This window comes from Pristis pectinata, chromosome 16 (assembly GCF_009764475.1).
Source record: "Pristis pectinata isolate sPriPec2 chromosome 16, sPriPec2.1.pri, whole genome shotgun sequence".
In the NCBI taxonomy this organism is placed as follows: domain Eukaryota; kingdom Metazoa; phylum Chordata; class Chondrichthyes; order Rhinopristiformes; family Pristidae; genus Pristis; species Pristis pectinata.
Window position 1 is genome coordinate 20,872,999 of NC_067420.1, and position 25,076 is coordinate 20,898,074.

The 25,076-nt window shown below is 38.9% G+C and overlaps 1 protein-coding gene across 3 annotated transcripts in view; it reads right to left on the reverse strand.

The window, feature by feature from the left end:
* The window catches only part of gmeb2 (glucocorticoid modulatory element binding protein 2), a 64,401-nt gene that overhangs the window by 26,252 nt on the left and 13,073 nt on the right, over positions 1 to 25,076 (reverse strand). Inside the window, exons 1-5 of one of the 3 annotated variants that reach the window (XM_052031531.1) lie at positions 16,884 to 16,916; positions 8,797 to 8,888; positions 7,029 to 7,112; positions 2,093 to 2,223; positions 1,429 to 1,532 (exon numbers count right to left, since the gene is read on the reverse strand). In XM_052031531.1, the coding sequence (XP_051887491.1) occupies positions 1,429 to 1,532; positions 2,093 to 2,194 (206 nt within the window). In that variant the 5' untranslated portion in view covers positions 2,195 to 2,223; positions 7,029 to 7,112; positions 8,797 to 8,888; positions 16,884 to 16,916. Of the gene's footprint in view, positions 1 to 1,428; positions 1,533 to 2,092; positions 2,224 to 6,085; positions 6,173 to 7,028; positions 7,113 to 8,796; positions 8,889 to 16,883; positions 17,057 to 25,076 lie in introns of those variants that run through there. The other 2 variants (XM_052031530.1, XM_052031532.1) reach the window with 2 other exon arrangements.

Below are 25,076 nucleotides of genomic sequence, written 5' to 3' on the forward strand. Positions count from 1 at the left end.
ACCCAAAATAAGCATCAGGGAGCAGGTCATTAGTAATTAATTGCTGCATGATAGCACTCTTGACAAGATCTTCCTTACTTTGGTAATGATTGATGGTGTAGCAATAAGCTGGATTTCATTTGTCCAGCTTTTATGCAGTCAGGACATAACTTGACAGGTCAGTAATGAGGTCAGTCCATTTTTTCTCCCCCCCCATTCAGCCCTGCACCAAGGCAAGTCCTTGATCAAATCTCTCATCTTTCTTGACCTACTTCTAAAGGTCAAGAATCAGTGCCTTTTTCTTGGGTTTTTAGCCTTTGAGATCCTTATTCTAAATCATTAGTAAACAAGATTAAAGAACCCCACCATTCCCGTTTGATTGGGAGTGGGTGACAGATTGTCACACACAACCATGGGACACAAATTTTCATGTTGAGATACAAAATTAGTGGTCAGCGCTGAGGTCCTGATCACCACATAACAGGATTACACAAGATGAGCCAAACCCAATCCTTCCAACTCAGAACAGGAATAATATCCTTGAGGCAGTGCCTTGCTACATGTTACCCTAAAATTGTACGGCTGTGCAGAACTGAGCTCAAACCTTTCACTGTTTATGTGATTGCTACCACTAAGCCAAAGAGTAATTCCCACTGCATGAACTATTGTGCATGAAATGAAAGTTAATCAAAACTTCTGGCTCAGCAAAACTTCTATTATTGAAACAGAAACAAAATATGATTTGCCTCTACGTGTGCCAAGATTCTATTCCAGGTACTAATGGGATTTGCATTTCTGCTAAAAGCACTCAGTAAATCAATTCTACAGGCAATGCTAAGAGCTCATCTGCCAAAGTACCATGCAAGTTCTTTTGAGTCATGTGAAATGCTTTACTGTTCAACCAACTCATGACTAATAACGATTTGGAAGAACTACGAAGTGTTCAACGCAACTCAGGTATACAGTATTTCAAAAACTTTCTTTCTTACTCAAACTATCAATGCATACAATTTTTTTTACATTATTTGCAGTGCACCAATTGTTAACAATACTTAAAGGAATATGTAAACCTAGGATGAATGCTTTTAATCTTTAGTGTTCACTTCCCGTGAAAAACTTGTGAAAAATGTCTCCTGTCTGAATGAAGATACTACTATTTTATCCTGTGTATGATGCATCACACAGGGATCAGATACATCAAGTCTCCCAGCTGGGGTCAAAAAAAACTTAGCTAGAAGGTGCATCCATTTCTGTTCAAATGAAACTGATCTGAGTGAGGGATGATGTCACCACCTCTCCTAGACTTTGGCATTTAATCACTTCACTCTGCAAAGTATTTACATTTTTTGGCTGATCATTAAAATGTGCTTAATCTTATTTATATTTTTAAAATTAGAAAAATAATGCAATTCAAACTTTCTTTGAGAATAGTAACAATTTAGCTCAAACCTCAGCATCACACCATTCAAACGAATAGCTCTCTTCCAGTCTTTTAATGTTGACTTTCCAGCTAAATTCACAAACTCTTTTGGGCTTATAAGTTGATTGTCGAACTAGAAAGAGAAACAAACTTTGCAACTTAATAGCTATAGAGAGCTAGATATTAGATTGTTCTAGCAAGAGATAGCATGAACATACGATTCAAATAACCTCCTTTTATGCTGTAACATTCTAAAGTTCCACAAATGCAATGGGCCTACCCAAAGCAAAAAGGGAATTATGGCTATTAGTATATTGTGTCTATTCCCTTCCCATTACATCTGACCAGCTTATACACATGCACCAGTTTTTGATAATATTTAAAAGGAAATTCTAAAGGACATTCAAAAGAGATTAAAGTATAAATAAAAGATAACTTGCTCTCAGATTTTTACCAATGCAGAATGAAAACACATGTCTCCTCATTGAATTTTTATTCCCAAACTTGGTGGGAAACAGGAAGGATATTATAATCTCTGCGTTCATTCCATGAAACCATATATTTGTGCATTAGAGTATCAGCCAGTTTTCTTAATAGTTTCAGTTTAAAAAAGTATCTTTCTTTCTTTACATGCATACCACTGCATAAAAACCCAGTGTTTACACAAAGAGCTGCTCAGTACAAATTACCCACCTGCACACATTTTATGTTGATACCAGGACAAACAAACTTCTTCCAGATAAGGTTAGCTTTACTTTCTCCACACGTTATTGGATAAATGATTTCTGGCTCCATATTATCTGCCTCATCTGCAATTTTTACCTCTATAAATAGAAAGTAAATGAACATTTATCTCTTATTAATCTACTGAAAATGTTATTTCAGAAAGGAGAATACAAGTCACTTCAGGTTAGGAATTTGATTCAGCTTTCGCTTCTGCTTATTGGCCAATATATTGGCTTTATTGGGCAGTATATTAAGATTGGCCCCAATCTCCAGCCCAAATACCCAATACACAGTAGCTCTGTATTGTAATCTGCATTAAAATAAGATGTATGAAAATACATGGCAATACAGCATTTGATAAGCAAAAGATATTTAGATTTTCTGAAGTAGAAATATATCCTGTGTTTGGGTGCACTAAGCATGTAATATAGTAGTGCCTAGGCACAGAACTCCTGACTTGAAATCAATGGAACTAAACTTTCAATACTTTCCTGAGTTAGAGATATTGATTGCATCTTGGTTCTCCTACCTGGTTAAAATATTACTAATAGATATTTGATTAGGACATTAATTTTAGGTGTACAATGTTGCCGTGGCATATTTTGTTGAAAGTGCATGAACGTGGAAAGAATTTAAAATTACAAGTCTGTCTAATATTCTACTATTTGAGGGAAAAAGGTAATTGAGAGAAATGATTCTAATGAGGAGATATCGTGAAAGTGACTTCATTTTGAGATACAAAATTAGGGTATGGGGAGAGAAAATATGGCATTAGACCCACAGAAGTGGGCTTGACATCTAGCCATTAAATCACTAGGAAACATGTGTGGGGGGGTGGGGTAGGTTGAGAGGTGCAACTAAGAAAAAAAAATACAAGCAGCTGCATGCCACATTCAATGGGGAAAACAAAGCCAGATTTCAATTATTTGATAAATTGAGAAAAAAAAATCCAAACATTGGGATAAAAACATAGAATCTTGGAAACTTGATGTGTTAGGATAATATCTTATAATGGACAAATGGGCAAGAGTCACCTTAATGGAACACATTTTGAGAAAAGTTAATATCACATTCTTAGGAAGTAAATCTGAACAATCCCCTGAACAACAGTACTGGTAGAAAGGTTTTGTAAAAAAGTGAAATACAAGAACCCTAACCTCAAAAAAGCAAAATCCACCAAATACAGAGCCCACCATTTCCAGCAAACAAGATCATTAACTTAAAAAATAATTTGATTCAATGATGTTTTCACACCATATTTTAAAACAAACTGATTATGATAAAACAGTTTTAGAACAACTGCAGGTATAAGTAATACAGCTTCACAAACTTCTGCCAGAACAACATAACTGAAATCCAGCCACCACTTATGGGATGGCTGCAGCAGCCAGCTCTTTAGTTTGTATAAATGATCCTCTAAGTTAAGTCCCCTATCCCCATTATCCCATATCCTGATTTCCCTTACAGAACAAAAAAAATACATGGAAGCCTTGAATACAGTCAGCCACTTAGTATCTATAGCCATTGGGAGTACAAAATTTTAATTACTCACAAATGAACATTCACAATGAAGAAATGTCACATCACTTTAAACTGAACTGGCTAGCCTCTTATCCCAAAAACTATGTTCCCAGTTATACCCTAGTTCTTCAGTCTCCAATCAATGAGATGTCCTCTTAGCATCTACCCTGTCAAACACTCTCAGAATTGTATGTTTCAATTATATTGCCTCATTAAAGTACAAAACAACATAGAGTCATCCTTCTCAATCTCTCCTCAGAGAAACAGCATTAGAATCCAGTAAATCTACCTCGCAATCACCAACTACATCCTTCCTCAGATACAAAGACAAAACACCCTACCTGTGGCCTTATCAAAGCCCCATGTAAGTTCAGCTAGACTTGCTTATTCTTGTACTCAAACCCATTGGCAATAAAGGCTAACATACCCGTTGGTCTTCTTAATTGTTTGCTTCACCTGCATGTTAGTTTTCTGTGATTTGCTTACAAGGATACACAGATCATAGCAAAACCAATGTTTATTAATTTCTCACCATTTTTAAAAATAAATTCTGCTTATGTAATCTTCCTACCAAAGTGCATAGCCTCACTTTTTGCCATGTTATACACCATCTTTTTGTTCCCTCCTCCCTGCACTTACTTTCCCACCTAGTTTACAACTATATCACATTTGGTTTCTTAATCATTGCAAGTAGTTGAGGACAGCACAAGTCTTTGTGGTACTCAAAAATGATGGGCCTGCCAACCAGAAAATGACCCACCTATCTTTGCTATTTTTCCATCTTTAATCAATGTTTTATCCATACCAACATAATGTCCCTAAAATCACAAGTTCTCATTTTACATAATAGGCTTTTGTATGGCAGCTTATCAAATGTCCTTTAAAAACCCAGATATCCTATTTGCACCGGTTCCTCCTTATCTACACAGCCAGTTACATCCTTAAAAATATTCATTAGTTCTATCAATTTCCTGGCAGTTTAGTTTCTGTAGTTTCCTTCTGTTTTAGTTCTCTAATTTCCTTTAATGCAAAACATGCTGGATCATATTATGAATTTTCTAAGTGCCCTGCAACCATAATCTTGCACTGGATCACGTTAGCCACCCAACAATATTCCTGCAGCCACACTTACCATTTGCAGCTCTGTGGTTTCAATCAAACAGGCCTGACTGATGCAGTCATCCCACTAAGTGAAGCTGGGTTTAAATGGTAACTGGGCCTCAGATAGTGGATCCTAAGGTGCTTCCCCCAAAGATATTTAAAAGCAATTTAAATGAATTTAAGTAATACAAAGTTTAAATTAAATTTACTTTAAAAATTAATCCAACAAAAAATAGTCAAAACTTAAAAATAAAGTAAAAAAAGGAAAAATAAACAAACCACAGATTTTTTTAAAATCAAGATCAGAAACCCATTCAAATGAATGGGGTCATGCTAATTACGTCGGCCATTCCTGTATAAAGCTGAGGAGACCCACACAAGGTGCCTTTTGTTTGTGCTCTGTCCCCATCTCCAACAGCGCTCAGTCTGACTTCTGCGTTGTAATGCACAGCTCCTGAAATCAAAAACTAACTGATCCACGACAACTACATGTGAAATAGCCAGCAAGAGCCAAGTACTTTACGGCCCAAAGGATTTCCATATTTTCGTATTAGTTGGTCTCAGATTGACTGGTCTATAGTTCCCAACTTTCTCTTTCCCTCCTGCTATTGAAGGTAGTGCCCTGGGGAGTACTGTAGAACAACAGGACCTAGAAGTACAAGTACATCATTCCCTGAAAGTGGCATCACAGGCAGACAGGGTGGTGAAGAACATTTGGCATGCTGGCCTTCATCAGTCAGGGCATCGAGTATTGGAGTTGGGATGTTACGTTGCAGCTGGACAAGACATTGGTAAGGCCATACCTGGAGTACTGTGTACAGTTTTGGTTACTCTGTATAGGAAAGACATCATTAAGCTGGAAAGAGTGCAAAGAAGATTTACGAGAACATTGCCAGGACTCAAGGGCTTAAGTTTATAGGGAGAGGTTGGCCAGGCTAAGACTTTATTCCTTGGAGCATAGGGGATGACCTTATAAAGGTGTACAAAATCATAAGGGGCTTAGATAGGGTGAATGCACAGTCTTTTTCCCCAGGGAAAGGGAATCAAGAACTAGAGGCCAGAGGTTTAAGGGGAATTATTTAAAAGGGAACCTGTGGGGCAACTTCTTCATGCAGAGGGTGGTGCATGTATGGAAAGACCTGCCAGAGGAAGTGGTTGAGGGAGGTATAATAACAACAATTAAAAAGACATGGATAGGAAAGGTTAAGAGGGATATGGGCCAAATGCAGACAAATGAGTTAAGCTTAGACAGGCATCTTGATTGGCATGGGTGAGTTGGGCCAAAGCACCTGTTTCCATGGTGTACAATGCTATGACTCTATTAAGTATTCCACTCACGATCTTCCAATCCACCAGGACTGTTCCAGAATCTTGGGAATTTTGGAAGATCATTATTTATCCATCCACACCTTTGCAGCTAACTACCTTTATGAAAATAGAATGCATGCCATCAGGTCCACGGAAAAGGTTTATTTTTAATCCATTAATTTCTCCAGTACATTTCCTCAACAAATACTAACTATTTTAATTCCCTTTAGAGACCTGTTTCCCCTCTATTTCTGGAGAAATTATTGTGCCTTTTGTACAAACTAGCTATATTCCACATTAAAATTTCTCCCCTTTCTGTTTCTGAAAGAGGCACTTTTACTTTTGCTGCTCTTTTTTTATATGCTTGCAAAAGCTTCTTACTACTATTTTTCTTAAAACAACATTTCTTGCTAGTATTCTATTTATCAAATTTCAGTGAGCCTTTGCTGATTTGTAAAAAAAAATTCTGGCAATCCTTAGGCATATTAAAACTTCTCAGCAACATTATAATGTGCTTTTACAATAATACTATCCATAACATCTAATTAATCATGGATGCTTCATTTTTCCCATTTTAATTTCTCAATGAAATATGCTCTTGTCAAGAAATATGCAATGCTTTTTTAATTGTTTGCTATTTTCTCCCATTATACCTTTTCATATCATTTTGCAAACTTATTTGGTTAATTTTCCCCTCATACTTACATAACAAGCCTCATTTAAATTTATAACTCAAGTTTCCAACAAATATATTGCTCTTAAAATCAATGATACTGTGAGGGCTTCTCCCCAGAGGACCTGTAATATCTTTAATTTAACCTGTACCATTGCACAGAAGGTATAAAACACACTGTTCCCGGTTTGGTTCCATGACATATTGTGTTGTCCAAACTATTTTTGGCAATTTGATTTGTCCCATCTTTATGAAGTTTGCAAGATACTTATGAATTGTGTAAAGGCAGACCAGACTTACTATGTGCCAATTCTCAAAGAATTACTTTCTCTCGTAGAGATTGGTAGCTAGTGATATCTCTGGGTACTGCTCTTAAACCGATTACTGAAAAAAAGAGATATCACACCTTAGGGATTATACTGGGAGAAAAAGCTGCTTAATAGACTTCTACAAACAAGATCTTACATATCTCTTAGTATGGTCTTGAAAGCTATAAAACCATAAAAAGTGGCCATTTAATTACACAATTCAAGAATAATTATGTTAACTCAAAGAATATTGTATGTGCACAAAAATATATAAATAAGATCATCAGAGTGATACGTACAATTCTTGGTCAATTGCTAAGTAGCACCAAATGACTGCATTACAAATATCAAAGAACCTCTTCTTTTCAATACTTATTTGCAATTAAACATAATTTCAGAACAACACATCCAATTTGAGTTCAGGAATTAACTCTTGGATTTATATGTATTACCAGTGGATAAAATTGGATTATCACTACCACACCTGAGTAACCCTGTCTTACAAATAAAAAGTGCAATCGCTACACTTGTGCTTGCTTTGTTGTTCCTCTATTATCTCTTTTCTACTGAAACTATCTTTTATATATAGTATTTGTTTACTTGAAAAAAACTTTCCAGACATCTTCCTGTCCCTGACTCCAACCTTCCATTTTGGTTGTGGAAGCAGGTTTTAAAAGGTCAAAGACCATTCATTACAGTCAAGTAAACTGCAAAACAATCAAGATTCACATAGTTGCATCACAAACAATTTTTAGGCACCAAAACAGAAAGGGACTACCAGCAAATGAATATTGTTCTTTTGCAGCTTACATCACAGTAATTACAGCTGGTTGAAAAAAATGTTTTGATAATGTGCCATGGTTTAATTAATAGTTGGAAACAGATCTAACTTTCCAGTTGCTTTAAGAATTTTTTTTCAAGAAACTACTATGGTAGATAAAATAACCAAGTCTTAGAAACAATTCTATTTATGCATTATTGCTAATTCTGACAGTATTATAGGTGAATCTATTTTCAAAGTTTACACCTCAGAGGGGAACTGTTATTTTGAAAAAGTTTGTTTCAAAGATGTTTCTATGATAAAGTATCTTGCAGAATCAATTCATTCCCTGGTGAGAAGATGAATCTCACAGCAGTTGATTTTCTAGGAGGTCAACAATGCCACTTATAAAACCAAGGCTCTCATAATGCTCCAGTATTCTACTACAAGGTAAATTTAATAATAATTAGAAGACATTTTAATTACAAATATGTACGTAATTCTTGTGTGAGTATCCATGCTCTTCAAATCTAATCTGCAGTAGCATCAGACTTGCCAAAAACTTACAAATATGTAATTTTCTATTTTACAAATATAGCTTCTTCCCATTGCAGGTCATCAGCTCATCAACACAGTCTTGCCATTATCCATATTCAGTTCAAAATAAGGTTGTAAAGAATTATTTTAACAAAGAAATTAAAATGGTTGTCCTTTACACAATACAAACATTTGGCTCAAAGCATAATCCATTGAATAAGACCAAATTTACAGGTAACGGATACAAAAACTTTGTTTTAAACAGTGCCCTTCCCAGATTTTAAATTATGTTCAATGTTTTAAAGTTTCTTCCTATTCTCATAGAAAAATTGCAATAGGTCAAATTCCTTCAGTCACCATCGCTTGGTTCTATTTTACCATCTCTAATGATAAGTATAAACAACATCACAGGATTAACATCACAACTGACATAGTTATGATAGTATGCAGTCACTGCACTTACCGATAATATCACCTTTCTGAATAAGTGTGGAGGAAGATGAATAGGTTCCAGGAGTGTTGACAGAGTCCATACTATCTTCACTTAATCCTCCACTGGTTAGTCAGAAATAAAAAGGAATTTTGCACATATGAGACTAATGTAACCAGATGAATCTTAGAATCATGTACATAAAGGACATGCATATAAACACAGTAAACTGTACTTAGTCTGCACAGAATTTCATTGTCAGATGTTTCTCTTAAAATCAATTCATCATGTATATTTTCAAAGCACTTAATTAATTGCTATTTTAAAGAAAAGCAATTCAATAGTTAGGCCTCCAAGTATTATGTTTTAAAACCAATAAAACTGCATCACAGAGGACTTGATGCTCTTCTGCTATCATCTCTATAGCTTGACTTAAGATCCACCTACTTGATGGGGATATCATCCTAGTCCTTTGATGTAAAGGCTTTATTCTGAATCAACCTGAGCTAAAACTAATCCACAAGCACACTTAGGCACAGACTAACAAAATTGGCAAAATTTCCAGAAACAACATCATTTTTCTTGATCAATATAAGATTGACACTCACTCTTCCAAATGAAATTACAAAACTAGTAACGTCATTAACATTTGACATCCTTTCCCAATTCTCTTTTGCCACTTAATCCAAGATTTGCATTCATTGCAAGTATGAAATAGCTTAAAACATGAACATATGAAATTAAGACAAAAAAAGATTTTGGAAGTTGGCTGTTATTTACATAATCTCCGATCACTTTTTCACATCCTGTAATATTCTTATTGTTATTCTCAAAAGGTTATGCTTTCAAGTGGCATTTTGGTTAAAGGCAATTTATCTTAACCATATGATTCCATAGCATTCATTGACAAAACTATAGACAGAAATATAAACAAAGCTTTAAAATTATTATTTTTGAAATAGATGTTAAAATGCTGCTTTGTTCCACCTTCTTTTAAAGTACTATAGTTCCTTATCCACTTAGTTAAAATAATGCAGACAGCAAGGGTTCATTTTTTCATTAACAGATATAATTATCAAAATCTTCAATTCCAAGGTTCGCACTAGAGTGTTGTCCTGTTCTCCTGTGCAATTCAATGTTGATTCTTACATTGTTGATCTCAGTGTAGCATTTTCTCCTGATATGCTGCAGGTTATTGCAGCTGCCAGCATCTGGCACAGAAGGTACGATCTCAGATGCCAAAGATAGCACATTGCAAACAGCATTCTTCCAGGTACTGATTAACTAGATTCTGCAATAATGGTAGAAGGAAAGAGGGATACAGAGGATTTGTGGTGATGGTGGTGGTGGTGATACTTCCAAGGATAAAAAGGAGCTGCAAAAGCTGATGAAAAATCATTCCTGAAGAACACATGTTCCTTGTACAAGGAGCCCATGGAAAACCCATGGTGGGAAGTCTCTGCAAAGACACTGCAATCTATGAATGCCTGTACATTAATGAAACCTGCACTGCAATCAAATGCCCATGCCTGAATTGTCAAATCCTGTGGAATAAATGAGTTTGGAGTTTGGGAAGCCTCCTTAATGCAGTAGTGAGTAGTAAACTTGCAACACTTCATGCAACAGAAACATCAGCTTGAAATGAAACTGAAGCTGGAAAACTGACAAGAACTGTGACCTTAATGAGCAATGCATTCCAGGCACATGTGTGAGGCTATATTTGAGGTCACAGATCTCAAAGCATAGAGAGTACAATTTTGGTGCTGGGAGATTTAAGTAGCAGTTTCGGTGGATTTGCAGTTAGGGAAAGCTGATTCACCTGTGAGTAAATAAGAACCGTTGCTTATCAATCCTGCCAGGTTGAAAATTAATGCAGATGTGTTTTGTTACTCTACTGTTGATATTATTAAGGGGAGTTTTACATCAGATTAAAAGGTGCCAGGGCAAACAAAAATCCTGTCAAAAAGTCAACAGTTTCCCTCTGAAAAGGCAGCTAAAAATGTGCACAAAATTGCTCTACTCCAACTTTTAACTTCACACCAAAGTTTTTTTTTGGTTATGCAAACAATTCTCAAGGCTTACATTTTTTTTCCTCCTGCATTTGCTGCTTTAATTTCACACACAACCATAATCCCATCAGCAGCCACAATCCATGACAGCTTCATTTTTACTAAATTTCCCTCCACACCCACAGTTGCTGATCCCACCAAGAACACATCTCACTAACCTCCATCTCCCTAACAGCAGTGAAGTGGTTTCGCTTCTAAGCCCAAGTATCCATTTCCTGTTCTGCATTCAATTTCAGAAAAGTTTACAATCCAGCTGTTGCACAGTAAAAGACCATGTTTCTAGCACAAAGCAGCCAACACCCCATTAATCATCCTAAACAATTACAACATCCAGCATTTGCAAACTACGCATAAAACTTGTAACAGCTACAAATGCACGTGTGCAATCCCTCTGGGCTTTAATGGCATCTCTCAAACATGCAACTTCCTCCATCTAAAAGGACAAAGGCAGCAGGTGCATGAGAATGCTACCACCTAAAGTTCTCCTCCAAATTACACTGTTCTCTTTTAGAACATCACACTCCTTCATTGTCACTTGATCACATCCAAGAACTCTCTACCTATCAATCCTGTAAAAATATGGGAATACGTTAATAATATGGACAAGCTCAAGTTTATTGTCATGGGCATACGTACCCAGGGTATAAATGCCTTGAAAATAAGCTTTTTGCAGCAGCAGCACAGTACAAATATAAATTAACATAAACATAAATTATACATAACTTACACGACAAAATGAACAAAAATAAACATAACGACAAAAGTGCAAGTTGAGGGAGAGAAAAATGAAGTATAGTTCAAGTTAGTATTAGGGTTTTTCAGGTCAATTCAAGAACCTGATGGCAGTGGGGAAGAAGTTGTTGAACCTCAAGGTGTGGGTCTTCAGGCTCCTGTACCTCCTGCCTGACGGCAACAATGAGAAGAGGGCATGGCCTGAATGGTAGGGGACCTTAATAATGGATGTCAACTTCCTGAGACAATGCCACTTGTAGATGTTCTCAATAATGGGGAGAGCTGTACCCGTGATGGAACTGGCGAGTCTGTAGCTTCTTGTGTTCCTTTGCATCTAGAGAAGTTTGTCAGAGTCTTTGATGACATGCCAAATCTCCTTAAACTTCTAAGGGAGAAACTGGCTCGCCTTTTTCATGGTTGCATCTATGTGCTGGGCCCAGGATAGACTCTCTGAGCTGTTAACACATAGGAACTTGAAGCTGTTCATCCTTTCCACCGCAGACCCTTCAATGAAGACTGGTGCTTGATCACCTGACTTCCCCTTCCTGAAGTCTACAATCAGTTCCTTGGTCTTGACCATAAGATTGTTGTTACACCATTCAAACAGCTGACCTACCTCACTCCTGTACGCCTCCTTGTCACCATCCATGATTCTGCCAATAATAATGGTGTCGTCAGTGAATTTGTAGATGGCGTTGGAATATGCTTAGCCATATAGTCATAGATATAGAGAGAGTACAGCAAGGGGCTAAGCACGCAGCCCCAAGATGTGCCTGTGTGGATGATCAGTGAGGAGGAGAAGTTTCCAATCTTCAAAAAAGGTTTCAAGAATGCAGCTCAGCTCTCTGTCTCAGGGTAGTTTGAAGTGGTTAGAAATGCCTAGTCATTAATTGCTGGCCACATCTAGAGATATGTAAATCAGAAAACAAATTTAAAAATATTCAAAACTCTTATGTGTGAAATGGTCCCTTCTGAAAGGTTTAGGAGTACTCAACTTGAGTCTGTACACTGGTTGATAGATCCCATAATAGATGTATGCATGCTGTCAGCTAGTTTGTTCCTCATTTGCAGCCTGGCTTACTGCTTTGAGTGAGATCAGACTCCTCCAATTCAGCTTATATCAAGGCTTAACTGATATTTTTTCTTCCATTCACTTCTTTGATAATGCTCTTACAAAAGGAACTCAAATTGCTTTGCATTAAGTGGAGTAACATCGACCCACATCCCACCATCTCAACAACTTCCCCTTTTAAGAGCAAATCACAACCCTTTGAGGAAAACTATTTCTCTGGCCCAGCCAAGTGTGCTAAAAGTCAAGATTCTCCTGTGCATGTGGACTATTTAAATTAATAGAAGCAGACTTTCATCAGAAACCTCAGGCAAGCTTGCTTTCTGAGCTGCAGGCACAGGCATGTGGGTTCATTGGCATTATTTGTTTTGCTCTGGTATACACTTGACAAATAAATAGCCGTTTTTGTTAATGTGCCACTCAGCATGATACGAAGTGTGATATTTTGGACAAGTTAAATGCTGCAGGTGCCTTTAATCAGTGATAAACTAAGACATAAACAACTTGTACAGCAATCTATGCAAATTTCCTGTGATTGCAAAGAATATACTAATAATTAATATCCATAAAATTATGAATTGCACTATTGGACAGAATGCATTTCTCTATGATTTAAGTAGATAATACTTTTATAAGCATAATAATATTGCTGGGAATAATCTGCAAAACCAATAATGTGCCTAAAGTGTACTTCATCATGGTTCAAAACAGCTGAATGCATGATGAAAAGCTTGAGCATTTACCAGCTCCTGCAATCAATGTTTGCTGCTTTTCTTACAATCCCTCTGAATATTATAATGAAGGACAAATGGAAAATTGTGTTAATATGTGACTGGTAACATGCACATCAAAGCAAGGAAGAAAATAAAGGTGAGTCCTAATATAAACAGAGTTAGAATTAGGCTATACATTAACATAGAACGTAGAATAGCACAGCACAGGAACAGGCCCTACAGCCCACAATATTGTGCCAAACTAATTAAACTAGTAATTAAATGCCTAACTAAACTAATCCCTTCTGCCTACACAACGTCCATTTCCCTCCATTCTCTGCACATTCACGTGCCTATCTAAGAGCCTCTTAAATGCCTCTGTCGTATTTGCTGCCACCCCTGGCAGCGCATTCCAGGCACCCACCACTCTCTGCGTGAAAAACTTTCCTTTCTTGAAAAATGGAAGGACATCAGCTACTTCCTAGTCATCCGGGGACCTCACCTGTTGCTAGAGAAGACCTGAAGATCTTGGTTAAAGCCCCAGCAATCTCATCTCTTGTCTCTCTCAATAATCTGGGGTATATCCCATCAAGCCCTGGGGATATCCACCTTAATGTGCTTTCAGAGACCCAACACAACCTCCTTCTTTATCTCAAAATGCCCTAGCATATTAGCATACTCCACACTGATCTCATTATCTTCCACATTATTCTCCTTGGTAAATACCAACACAAAGTACTTATTTAGGACCTTGCCCACATCTTCCGCCTCCAAGTACATGCTCTATCCTTGAGTGGTCCTACCTTCTCCCTAGTTATCTTCTTGCTCTTGATCCATGTACAGAATGCCTTGGGATCCTCTTTAATCCTACTTGCCGAGGACTTTTCTTGCCCCCTCCTGGCTTTCCTAATTCCCTTCTTGAGTTCTCTTCTAGCTTCTTTATAATCCTCCATTTGACTTTAGCTTCCTAAACCTTACATATGCTTCCTTTTTCTTCTTGACTAAACTCACCACCTCTCTCGACAGCCAAGGTTCCCTTACCTTGCCATCCTTGTCCTTCCTTCTTACTGGAACATACCTGTCCTGTACAGTTGGTCTTTAAACATGCTCCACATATCAGAAGTGGACGTCCAAAAACAGCTGTTCCAATTAACTCTCCCTAGTTCCTTCCTAATACTCTTATAATTTGCCCTGCTCCAATTCAATACTTTCCTGCAAGGTCCATACTTATCCTTATGTAAAGTAATCTTAAAACTTAAGGAGTTGTGGTCATTCTTCCATAAATTTTCCCCCACTGAAAGGTTAATCATCTGGCCAGGCTCATTTCCCAACACCAGGTCCAGTATGGCACCTCTTCTAATTGGACTATCTAAGTACTGATTTGAAACCCTCCTGGATGCAACTAATAAATTCTGCCCAGTCTAAACTTCTTGCTCTAAGGAGGTCCCAGTCTATATTGGGGAAGTTGAAGTTATCCAATGACAACAACCCTATTGGTTTTACACCTATCCCTAATCTGCTTGCATATCTGTTCCTCAATGTCCTGGTGGCTATTTGGGGGGTCTGTAGTATAATCCCATCAGAGCGATTGCACATTTCTTATTTTTGAGTTCTACCCATATAGACTTAGTGGATGAGCCCTCCATTATGTCCCCTCTGAATGCAGCTGTGATATTGTCCCCGACAAATAATGCAATGTCCCCATCCACCACCCACCCTCCTTTTTACCCCCCTATCTTTTCTAAAATATCTAAACCCTAGAACATTAAGCATCCAATCCTGTCCCTCTCTCAACCAAGTCTCTGTAATGGCCACAATAAGATATCTTTATTAGTCATATGTACATCGAAACACACAGTGAAATACATCTTTTGCGTAGAGTGTTCTGGGGGCAGCCCATAAGTGTCACCACGTTTCCGGCACCAACATAGCATGCCCACAACTTCCTAACCCGTACGTCTTTTGGAATGTGGGAGGAAACCTGAAGGAAACCCACACAGACACGGGGAGAACGTACAAACTCCTTACAGACAGCAGCGGGAATTGAACCCAGGTCTCTGGCACTGTAATAGCATTACACTAACTGCTACACTACCGTGCCTGCCCAATATCATAATTGGTTCTTCTTTTGCCAGAGAAGAGCATGCCTCAAGAATGTATTGTAGAGTTTGTGCCTCAGAAGGAACCTAGACCAGTTCTTGGCCAGTGTCAAGGGGCATCAATCAGAAAGTATATTTACAATTCTTGGGGAGGTCTACTGTGTAAAAGACACTATAAGAACAAGTTGTTGTCACGGATAATATATTCTCCTGGATTGGCTTTGATCACTGAGAAAATCTGAGACAATTATTTCTATTTTTTTGCCTCTCCCAGTTACCAGGGAGTCACATGTACCAGAGCCTCTTACTAAACCTGGTGGATGTTCACAAAATATATTTTTAATCTGCAGTTTAGGAGTTTAAGATAACTGTGTGGTTGAATTTAGCCTCAGGATTTTGATGTTACAGAAATGGAGTAAATAGCACTAAGGACCAAGCCTTTAGGTGAAAAAAATGTATTTATTTCAAGAATATTTATATTCTGTCTAAGATGCCATAAATTTGGACTAATGCAAACTTTTCCACATAGCAGGTTTCATAAGCTCAGGTAAATATCAACTTTTTTAAAGAGATTAGCAATACATAGCAACAAAACAGGTTTCATTATTTTAGATTATTCGATAATAGGAGAAGGTAAACACTGAGTATGAAAAATCTTGCTCTTCAGAAGCTGAATTGAAAAGCACTTTACTGCAGGCCTGTTCACATTCTTCCAAATGAATTACTGCCAATCATCATCTCATCAACTCTATGGTTAAAGATACTATCAATCTAAGTCACAATGAATTATTGGAATCTGCTAACTGATTACCCATTACTAAGATAAGTCTATATAGTGCAGCAAACAATCTGCTGGAGGAACTCAGCAGGTCAAGCAGCATCTGGGGGGAGGGTGGAAAAAGGGGAGGGGCAGGAATCATCGATGTTTTGGTTTGAAACCCTGCATCAGGACCTGGATCAGCATCAGAATCGGGTCCTGATGCAGGGTTTCAACCTGAAATATCGATAATTCCTTCCCCCCCATTGATGCTGCATGTTCCTTCAACAGATTGTTTGTTGCTCCAAATTCTAGTATCTGCAGTCTCTTGTTTCTCTAGATCTACAGTGTGATCTAAACTCAATTGCTAACTTGTGCCTGATTACCTTTCACATAAACCATGACCACAGGCCTTTGTGCAGTACGCTGCGCTGCATATTTTATTTTTGATCTTTTCCTGTTAAAGGAAATCTCATCTTAAAGCTGAGTGGTGCTTCTGCAGTGGTTATCATTATACTTAACATCTACTATCTTTTAAAAGAAAGATAATGACATTTCAATAATTCTACAATTTGCCCAAAACCAACAGCAGTATTATATCAACAGTTACTTACATCAGTTTGCTTTAAGAACTAATACGCAGATGACATACACACAAGAGTTTAGAGCTTGTCTTCCTACCTAGGCTGTGTCGATTTGAAGTCTACCAAAACCGTTTTCACCTCTTCAACTGAATTTCCATCTGATGGGGTGTCAGGTGTTGTTACGACAACTACCTCCTCCACATGAACGCTGACATCTGGAGTAGCCATGTGTACAAGGTTGTAGTTAGTTGATGCCCGTTGTTTTCCCAGCTAAAAGGAAAGCAAAATTTCAAAATTACTAACCTTGCAAAATCATACATTGGTGAGTTATTTGAATTAACTGGCCAAGGAGAAACAAACCTCATGCTTCAGAGTCAATGGACACCAGCCCTTGGCTTTTAAACCCGTGGTGCATAATTTAACTATTTTAGCCAATCAACTGGCGACCATACAAAGAAACATGAATTATGTGTTTCACATAATTGACCAACAGGTGTATAATGTGTACTTGAAGATTTTCAGCACATACTGAAAACACACACTGACCAATTTTCAGTTAGATACTTCCAGTAGTGTTTGCAAGGAATTGTAGTCCTGTAAACTTTGATTACCAGTCCATTGAATCTAATGAAAACCAGTAACTGCAAGCATAGAAATTTCCAAATAGCAGTCACAACCAGTGGCTCTCCTGTTGGAAGGAATTGGGCCAAGGAATCAGCATTACAGTTTTTAATTACAAGGTTAATTTCAAAAGATGCACAATAACCCATGCCCATTCCACACTCTGCAGACTGCATATTAAAGTTAACCTGCAAGTCCAAACTGACCATCAAGTACCCATCTATACTAATTCCATTTTCCTGCATGTGGACCATAGCTTTCTGACATATTGATTCAAGCACTCATTTACATACCTTTTTTAAAATGTTGTTAAAGTCTCTGCCTCTGCCAAACCCTGATACAGTGCGTTCCAGATTCCAAACAGCCTCTGATGCCTCCCGTGGCAGTCTGCGATACATCTCATCAGGTATTGGGTATTTATTCGCCTTTTAGCCCACTAAGACATCTAAAACTTCCCTTTTAATGGTAACTCATTCAAGAAATTCACTGTCACCCTCCCTGAATTCTCCAACTATAAATCCTTAGTAAATACAGATGAGAAGTACAGTAAAACTCTAATAGTGTACCATCCAACAATAAGGAAATCCCGATGGTTCGGCGCCTGATTCACCAAGTAACATTTGCTGTGCTCCCTTTCCTCTCACCCAGGCCCTGGCACACGCGCTCCCTCTAACACACCTGGGTCCTGGCTACCATGCTTTCTCAACAGGCCTAGGCCCCAATTATCATTTTAAACCTCACCTTTGTCCTCTAGCTGTGTACAGATTGCCCATTTGGTCCCTAATGGGCCCAAATTTTTCCACTAGTTACCCTCTTGCACTTAATATACTAACAAAATGCTTTGAAATTTTCCTCACTGTTATTTGCTAGTAATATTTTATACCTCCATGCCCACCCCCTGCTCTTCTAATTTCTTTTTCTAAGTACCCCAATAATTTCTATATTCTTGTTGTGCCTACCCCATTTTCAGTTCCATGTAGCTGCGTTATATTAGGAAAGTTGAAATGCCCTACTACTATAAATCCTATTATCTTTATATTTTCTGTTATTTGCCAACACAAATGCTCACCTATCTCCTGCTAACTGTTTGGAGCCCTGTGGTGCATTCCCAGCAAAGTAATCACCCCCTTTCTGTTCCTAAACTGTAACCATAGAACTCATTTGAACAGCCTTCTGGGATATCTGCCTTCATTACAGCTGTGATGGTCTCCTTAACTGAAACCACAATATTACCTCCTCTTTTACATTACCCTCCCTCTCCCCACTCCTGTCACGCCTCGAGATTCTTAACACTGGAATGTTAAGTTGCCACTCCTGCCCTGTCAACCAGGTCTCTGATGACAGCAACAACAGTATCATATTGTCATGTGCTAATCAGCATTCTCAGTTCATCTGCCTTACTAATCAGACTCTTTACATTAAAATTGATGTGATTATAGCCTTGCATTCTTCCTACGTATCTATACATAGGCATGATAATTGTCCATATTGGGCTAACTTAGTTTTCCTTCTATATTTGGCTGCAAAGGGTTGTAGGCTCAACCAGCTACATTACAGGCTCAACCCTCCCCACCATCAAGGACACCTTCAAGAGACAGTGCCTCAAGAAGGCAGCATCCATCACCAAGGACCCTCACCATCTGGGACATGCCCTCTTCTCGTTACTACCATTGGAGGGGAGGTACAGGACCCTGAAGACCCACACTCAATGATTTAGAAACAGCTTCTTCTCCTCCGCCATCAGATTTCTGAATGGTCCATGAACACTACCTCGTTATTCCTTTTATTTTTGCACTATTTATTTATTTCATAATTTATAGTAATTTTTATGTCTTGGATTTTACTGCTGCTGCAAAACAACAAATTTCACAACATACAAGTCAGTGATAATAAACCGGATTCTGACCTTCCTCACTAAATGTACATCTACTCTCTGCCCCACTCCCCTGTTAAATTAGCTTAAGCTCTCCCCAAATGCACCAGCAAACCTCCTGCATGTAACAAATGACAACCTCAGTGTTTATTTGCTTACGGCTTCAGCAGGACCCTGTTGTCATGTGCTGTTAATTCCACTCAAAGCTAGCATCAACTAGCATCAATCAAAATAAAAACCAAAAACGCTGGAAACACTCAGCAGGTCAGGTAATATATGTGGAAAGAGAAACATGGCTAACAATTCAGGCCAAAGACCCTTCATCATAACTGAGAAAGTGAAAAAACAAATTAGCTTTAAGTTGCAGACAAAGTGGGGTAGGAATAGATCGGATAAATGTAATATCTCTGGCAGGGTGTGGCCAGAATTGCCAAGGTGACCATTGTTTATGGACCCGTATGGTTGATAACTGAATGAGGGCAGTTAGACAGTAACCAAACAAACTGGGGGACATGTTAAAACTGTGATCTGTAGCCCAGAGCTGTTACTGAGAACTAAAACCAAATGGGAATGCCCAGTGTGCATGGAGAGAAGAGAAAGTGAGTTAATATTATGTATGTTTAGTCAGATTGCAGAATTGACCAGTTCTGATATAAATAAAAAGTTATCTGAAATTGTGGAATTTAATATTGAGTCCCAAAAGCTACAATATGCCCAAATAGAAGACGAGGTGCTGTTTCTCAAGTTTTTGTTAGAACCCATTGCAACGGTGCAGAAGACCACAGAAAAGATAGGACAGGGTGGGAGTGAAAGCAAATAAAAGACAGGCACTTGAATCTTAAAATGGAGACACAATTCCTAACGGGGAGATGCAATAAGAAGGAATTGGCGAGGTATTATGGAACTGAAGCTGAATTGAAGAATGCATTGCAAGGGAGAGTTGGGCCTCAAAAGATTTCCCGACACTGGACTATGGAGCAGAATTTGAAGTGGAGCTGAAGTAATTCCATCCACTGGGGGTCAGGACATCCAGCAGTAAAACTCTTCAAAAGGCAGTTGTGATTCCTGCATCGCATGTCACAACTGAGGATTTAGGTGCAGTGGCACAAGATGTTCAAAAACTTAACATGAGTGGCCAAGTGAATGCTATATCTTATAAACTCAACTTGAAGGTGAGGCACTAGTCAATTCAATCCCCACCCCATCTCTCATTATTAAGAGTGACAGTCGTTTTATTTTGCCTACTTGAGTTAAATGATAGACTTTCTAAATGCAAATACAAAATTACTCGAATATTACTCTCTATAACAGTAGTCATATATAAATGTACAATTGCAGCATTGTTCATATTACTGTATTTATTGGTTACTTCTAACAAATTTGCTTAATATTTTATACTTGAAAGTCAGTCTGATCACCAGAGACTGCAGAGAAATCCCAACCAAAGATAAATTTTGTAACCAGTTTAAGCAGGAACACTGTTGGAATGACTTTTTTAAATGAGAAAATTCAGGTTTAAGGAACCTGCACCATGTCTGTCACTTTTTATCCCAATTTACTCATTCTTTTAAGATTTTTCCACAATCTGCGAGCTGTGTCCCTGTTGTTTTCATTTTCAATTCCAAGGTTGTGTCCCCACAGACACAAGTTTAGTTGACATAACTTCCTCCCAATGACACGCTACAAATACAAATTTGGATCATAAATCACACCATATTAACACTATATAGTCATGTCACTGACACCAATTATGAAAAAGCAGTTTATTTCCTCAGAATTAGCATCACAACCAGGCAGAAAACAAGAGCTGTTGGGTTACTGACTTCTCCATGCAAAAACTATGATGCTACTCTATTACTTATATGAAGAGGAAGAAATTTTAAGGCAGATTTTGTCTCCTTATAGGAGTTTCCTTGGTCAATACAAGTTTGCACATCAAAAATGGCTGGACACCTTACCCCTCCTTCATTTACTATTCCAAGATTTCTTAAGATAAAAACAAGTATCAATGGACAGTCAATGGACAACAAAGCACATACCCTGCATTCCAGGCTGACAACCCCCCCCCCCCTTCTCCATCCCCCATCCACTACACACACACACACACACACACACACACACACACACACACACACACACACACACACACACACACGCACGCAGATGCGAAGTACAAGGAGACTCATATAGCTGCCAAAATGGAGATTGGGATGCCCATGGGAGAGTTGACAATATGCTTCTTCTGCCCAGCTAAGCTGGCCACAATTCAAGAGTGCACACAAAGCAAGTGACAAGCTTGCCCTCAAGGAAGGGCTTCTAGTTGAAAACATTGAAGAGAAGGCACTGATTCTAAGGATCCTCAGCTTCAGGGATTACAATATCAGGTTAACATTCATTCAGTCAAGCTCTTATTCACAGTTACAAAAAGCATTAGAGAAGAACAGCACCATATATACAGAAAGGCATCTTATTTTAACTTTAACATCACATAATGCAGCAGAATAATTGCTGTGGCATTACTGAGTTCTCCTCATAACTAAGAGCATAGAGGACCCCCGTCTACATTGAAAGAAAGAAGCATCACTCTGAGAATATGCCAGCAGCTTTGTCACCTTTCAGCACTGTATACAGGTCAATGCCCAGTTTGCAGTAAGGTAGCATGACAACTTGCCCCTCCCATATTTAGTTCTCCCTGATATCAAAGGATGGCAGGTATCAAATCACACAACCTTCGTCCATGGCTGTTGACCTTTTCCACACAATTTAATCCACCTGCACATGTAGTTGAAGAAAAAGAGATATTCCCTCACATATTATCTACCTTACCATACATTGACCTATGTGTCCTCTTTACCCTTCTCTTAACATTGTGTTTCCCCTGGATGCCTGCATATACTTTTGATTACTTATCTTCTAGCTCCTGCTGAATGCTATCCATGGTCTAGAGTCACAAGGGTTGGATTTATATTACAGTGCCCACTGTACTTAAAGATCATGATCACGGAACTTGAGCGCATTGGCTCACTGCACCCGAATCTTGACCTGGAAATACAGCTCTCTGTATCTATAGAATGTCTTCCGAGAAAGCCCTATCTCAGCCCTCATGCTCCACTAGAATGGTGTAATGGGGGAAAATTAGACCCTTGGTGGGGTGCTACAGCTTCTGGGTGGTTTGATCTACATCATTAACTTCTTTGTTCTCATGGCACTTGATGCTTTGATGGACACACTGGGAGGAAGGAAGCAGCAAGAATGGGCGAGCTTCAGCCTTGGGATTAAGGAAACAGATGGGAGAAGATTCTATCCTTCTATAATGTTTCAAAGCTGCCAAGGCATCAGTCCATAAGATAGGTATTTATTAGATTTTCCATGTAACCCACAATTCTGGGTTTCACAGGTGCGATGACCCTCATCCATTAAATAATCAGACCCGCTGATGCAATGTTAATGCTCAAAATGATGTGCCTCAGACAAAAGCAGCTAACTCAATCAGGTACTGAACTTAAAAATGTAACCATCTGAGCACCTTATAGGCACATTCTCTATGTTATATGGTGAACAATAAATACTATGCCACTGTTACAAATTAATTTTATATCCAAACAAATACAGCACTATATGGACTTTAGTAAGGCATCTATATTGACTTTAGTAAGGCCTGGTCTCACATGGTATGTTGGTCCAGAAGGTTAAGGCACATGGGATCCAAAATTGGCTAGGAGATAGAAGGCAGAGGATAGTGGTGGAAGGATGCTTTTCTGATTGAAAGTCTATGACCAGTGGTGTACCGCAGCATTCAGTGCTGGAACTCTTGTCTGTGATATCTATTAGTGACTTGGATATGAACATAGAAAGTAAAATTAGTAAGTATGCAGAAGACAGAAATGTTGGCAATGTTGTGAATAGCGAGTAAAGTTATCTAAGGCTACAACAGTGTATAGATCAGATGGAAAGATGGAATATAATCCAGACAAGTGCAAGATGATACATCTTGGCAAGTCAAAAGGGGGTAGGACGTACACAGTAAATGGTAGGGTGCTAAAGAATGTTGATGAACAAAGGGACCTTGAGGTTCAAGTTCATAGTTCCCTGAAAGTGGCAACACAGGTAGATAGGGTGGTGAAGAAGTCAATGGCATGCTTCCCTTCATAGGTCAAACTTTGGAATATAAAAGTGGGGACGTTATGTTGCAACTTTACAAAACATTCATCAGACTGCACTTGGAGAATCTTGGGCTGTTGTAGTTACCATGCAATAGGAAGGTTGTAATTGTGCTGAAGAAGGTGCAGAGGAGATTCACCAGGATTGAAGGACTTTAACTATGAGGAGAGATTAGGTGGCCTGGGTTTGTTATCCCTGAGGTGAAGGAAGCTGATGGATGACCTGATAGAGGTATACAAGAGGCACAGATGTTGTATATAGTCAGAAACAGAAACATAAGAATGAAAACTTCAAACTTAGAATATACTTGAACCCTTAAATGGTTTCTGAAAATAACTTTCCACTCCCTTACTGATAAAAAATCTGGGCATATGTTTAGCTTAAGTGACATTAGATCAAGGTGCTGCAAAAGGCTTTGTTTGCTAATGAATCTCAGTTTAAACCAATTGCACAGCACCATACACATGAAGTAAGCCCAGCCTGTTAGGTGGTGCTTCAGACAGAATACAAAAAGCACATCTTAATAGCATTCCACAACTCAGTTCAAAGTAGAACAAAAAAAGTGCTCAAAACACTACTTAGTACTTAGGAACATCTGGGATGCTGAGAGCATAGTGTGGTGGTCGCACCTAAAGAGCAGGCTGCAGATAGTTGGTTGACCATCAGGAGAGGTAAGGGGAAAGAGACAGGCTGTGCAGTGCTGTGGGGAGGGGAGGAGGACCTTTCTGGCCACAGAAGTGGTAGCCAGATTGGTGCCACTGAGACTGGCACTGAGGCTCAGCAGGTAAGGGAGAAGTCAGGCAGGGTGGTAGTGATTGGAGACTGGATAGGGAGACAGACAGGAGATTCTGTGGCAACAAGAGAGATGCCAGGATGGTGTGTTGTCTCCTGGGTGCCAGGGTCAGGGACATCTTTGAGCAGCTGCAGAGGGTGAGCAGCCAGAGGTCATGGTGTATGTTGGTACCAACAACATAGGTAGAAAGAGATTACTCCCAGTGCCACATGCTAGTGATGGTAGAAATAGAAAGATGGCTCAGATGAATGCGTGGCTGAGGAGCTCATGCAGGGGGCAAACTTAGTCGTCAGGATAGACAGGAGCACAGTAAAGGGAGAGGAAAGCCCATTGGTTTAAACTGCATTTATTTCAATGCAAGAGGTTTGAAGGTAAGGCAGATGAACTCAGGACGTGGATTGGCTCTGGGGACAAGGATATCACAGCCATAACAGAAACATGCCTGAGGGGAGGGCAGGACTGGCAGCTCAATGTTCCAGGATACAGATGCTACAGGCGTGACAGAGGTGCAGGTAAGAGGGAGAGTTGCCATCCTGATGGAAGAGGACATGATATAGGGAGTTAGGAGAGGACCTAAAAAGCAGGAGCTCAAGGGTGGTAGTCTCTGGAATACTTCCAGTGACACATGCTAGGAGGGTCGAAATAGAAAGATAACTCAGATCAATGTGTGGCTGAGGAACTAGTACAGTGGGCAGGAATTCAAGTTCTTGGATCATTGGGATTTCTTCTGGGGTAGGAGTGACCTGTACAAGAGACAGGGGATGCACCTGAGCTGGAGGGTGACCAATATCCTGGCTGGGGGATTTACTAGTGCTACTTGAGTGGGTTTAGAGAGGCGGGGG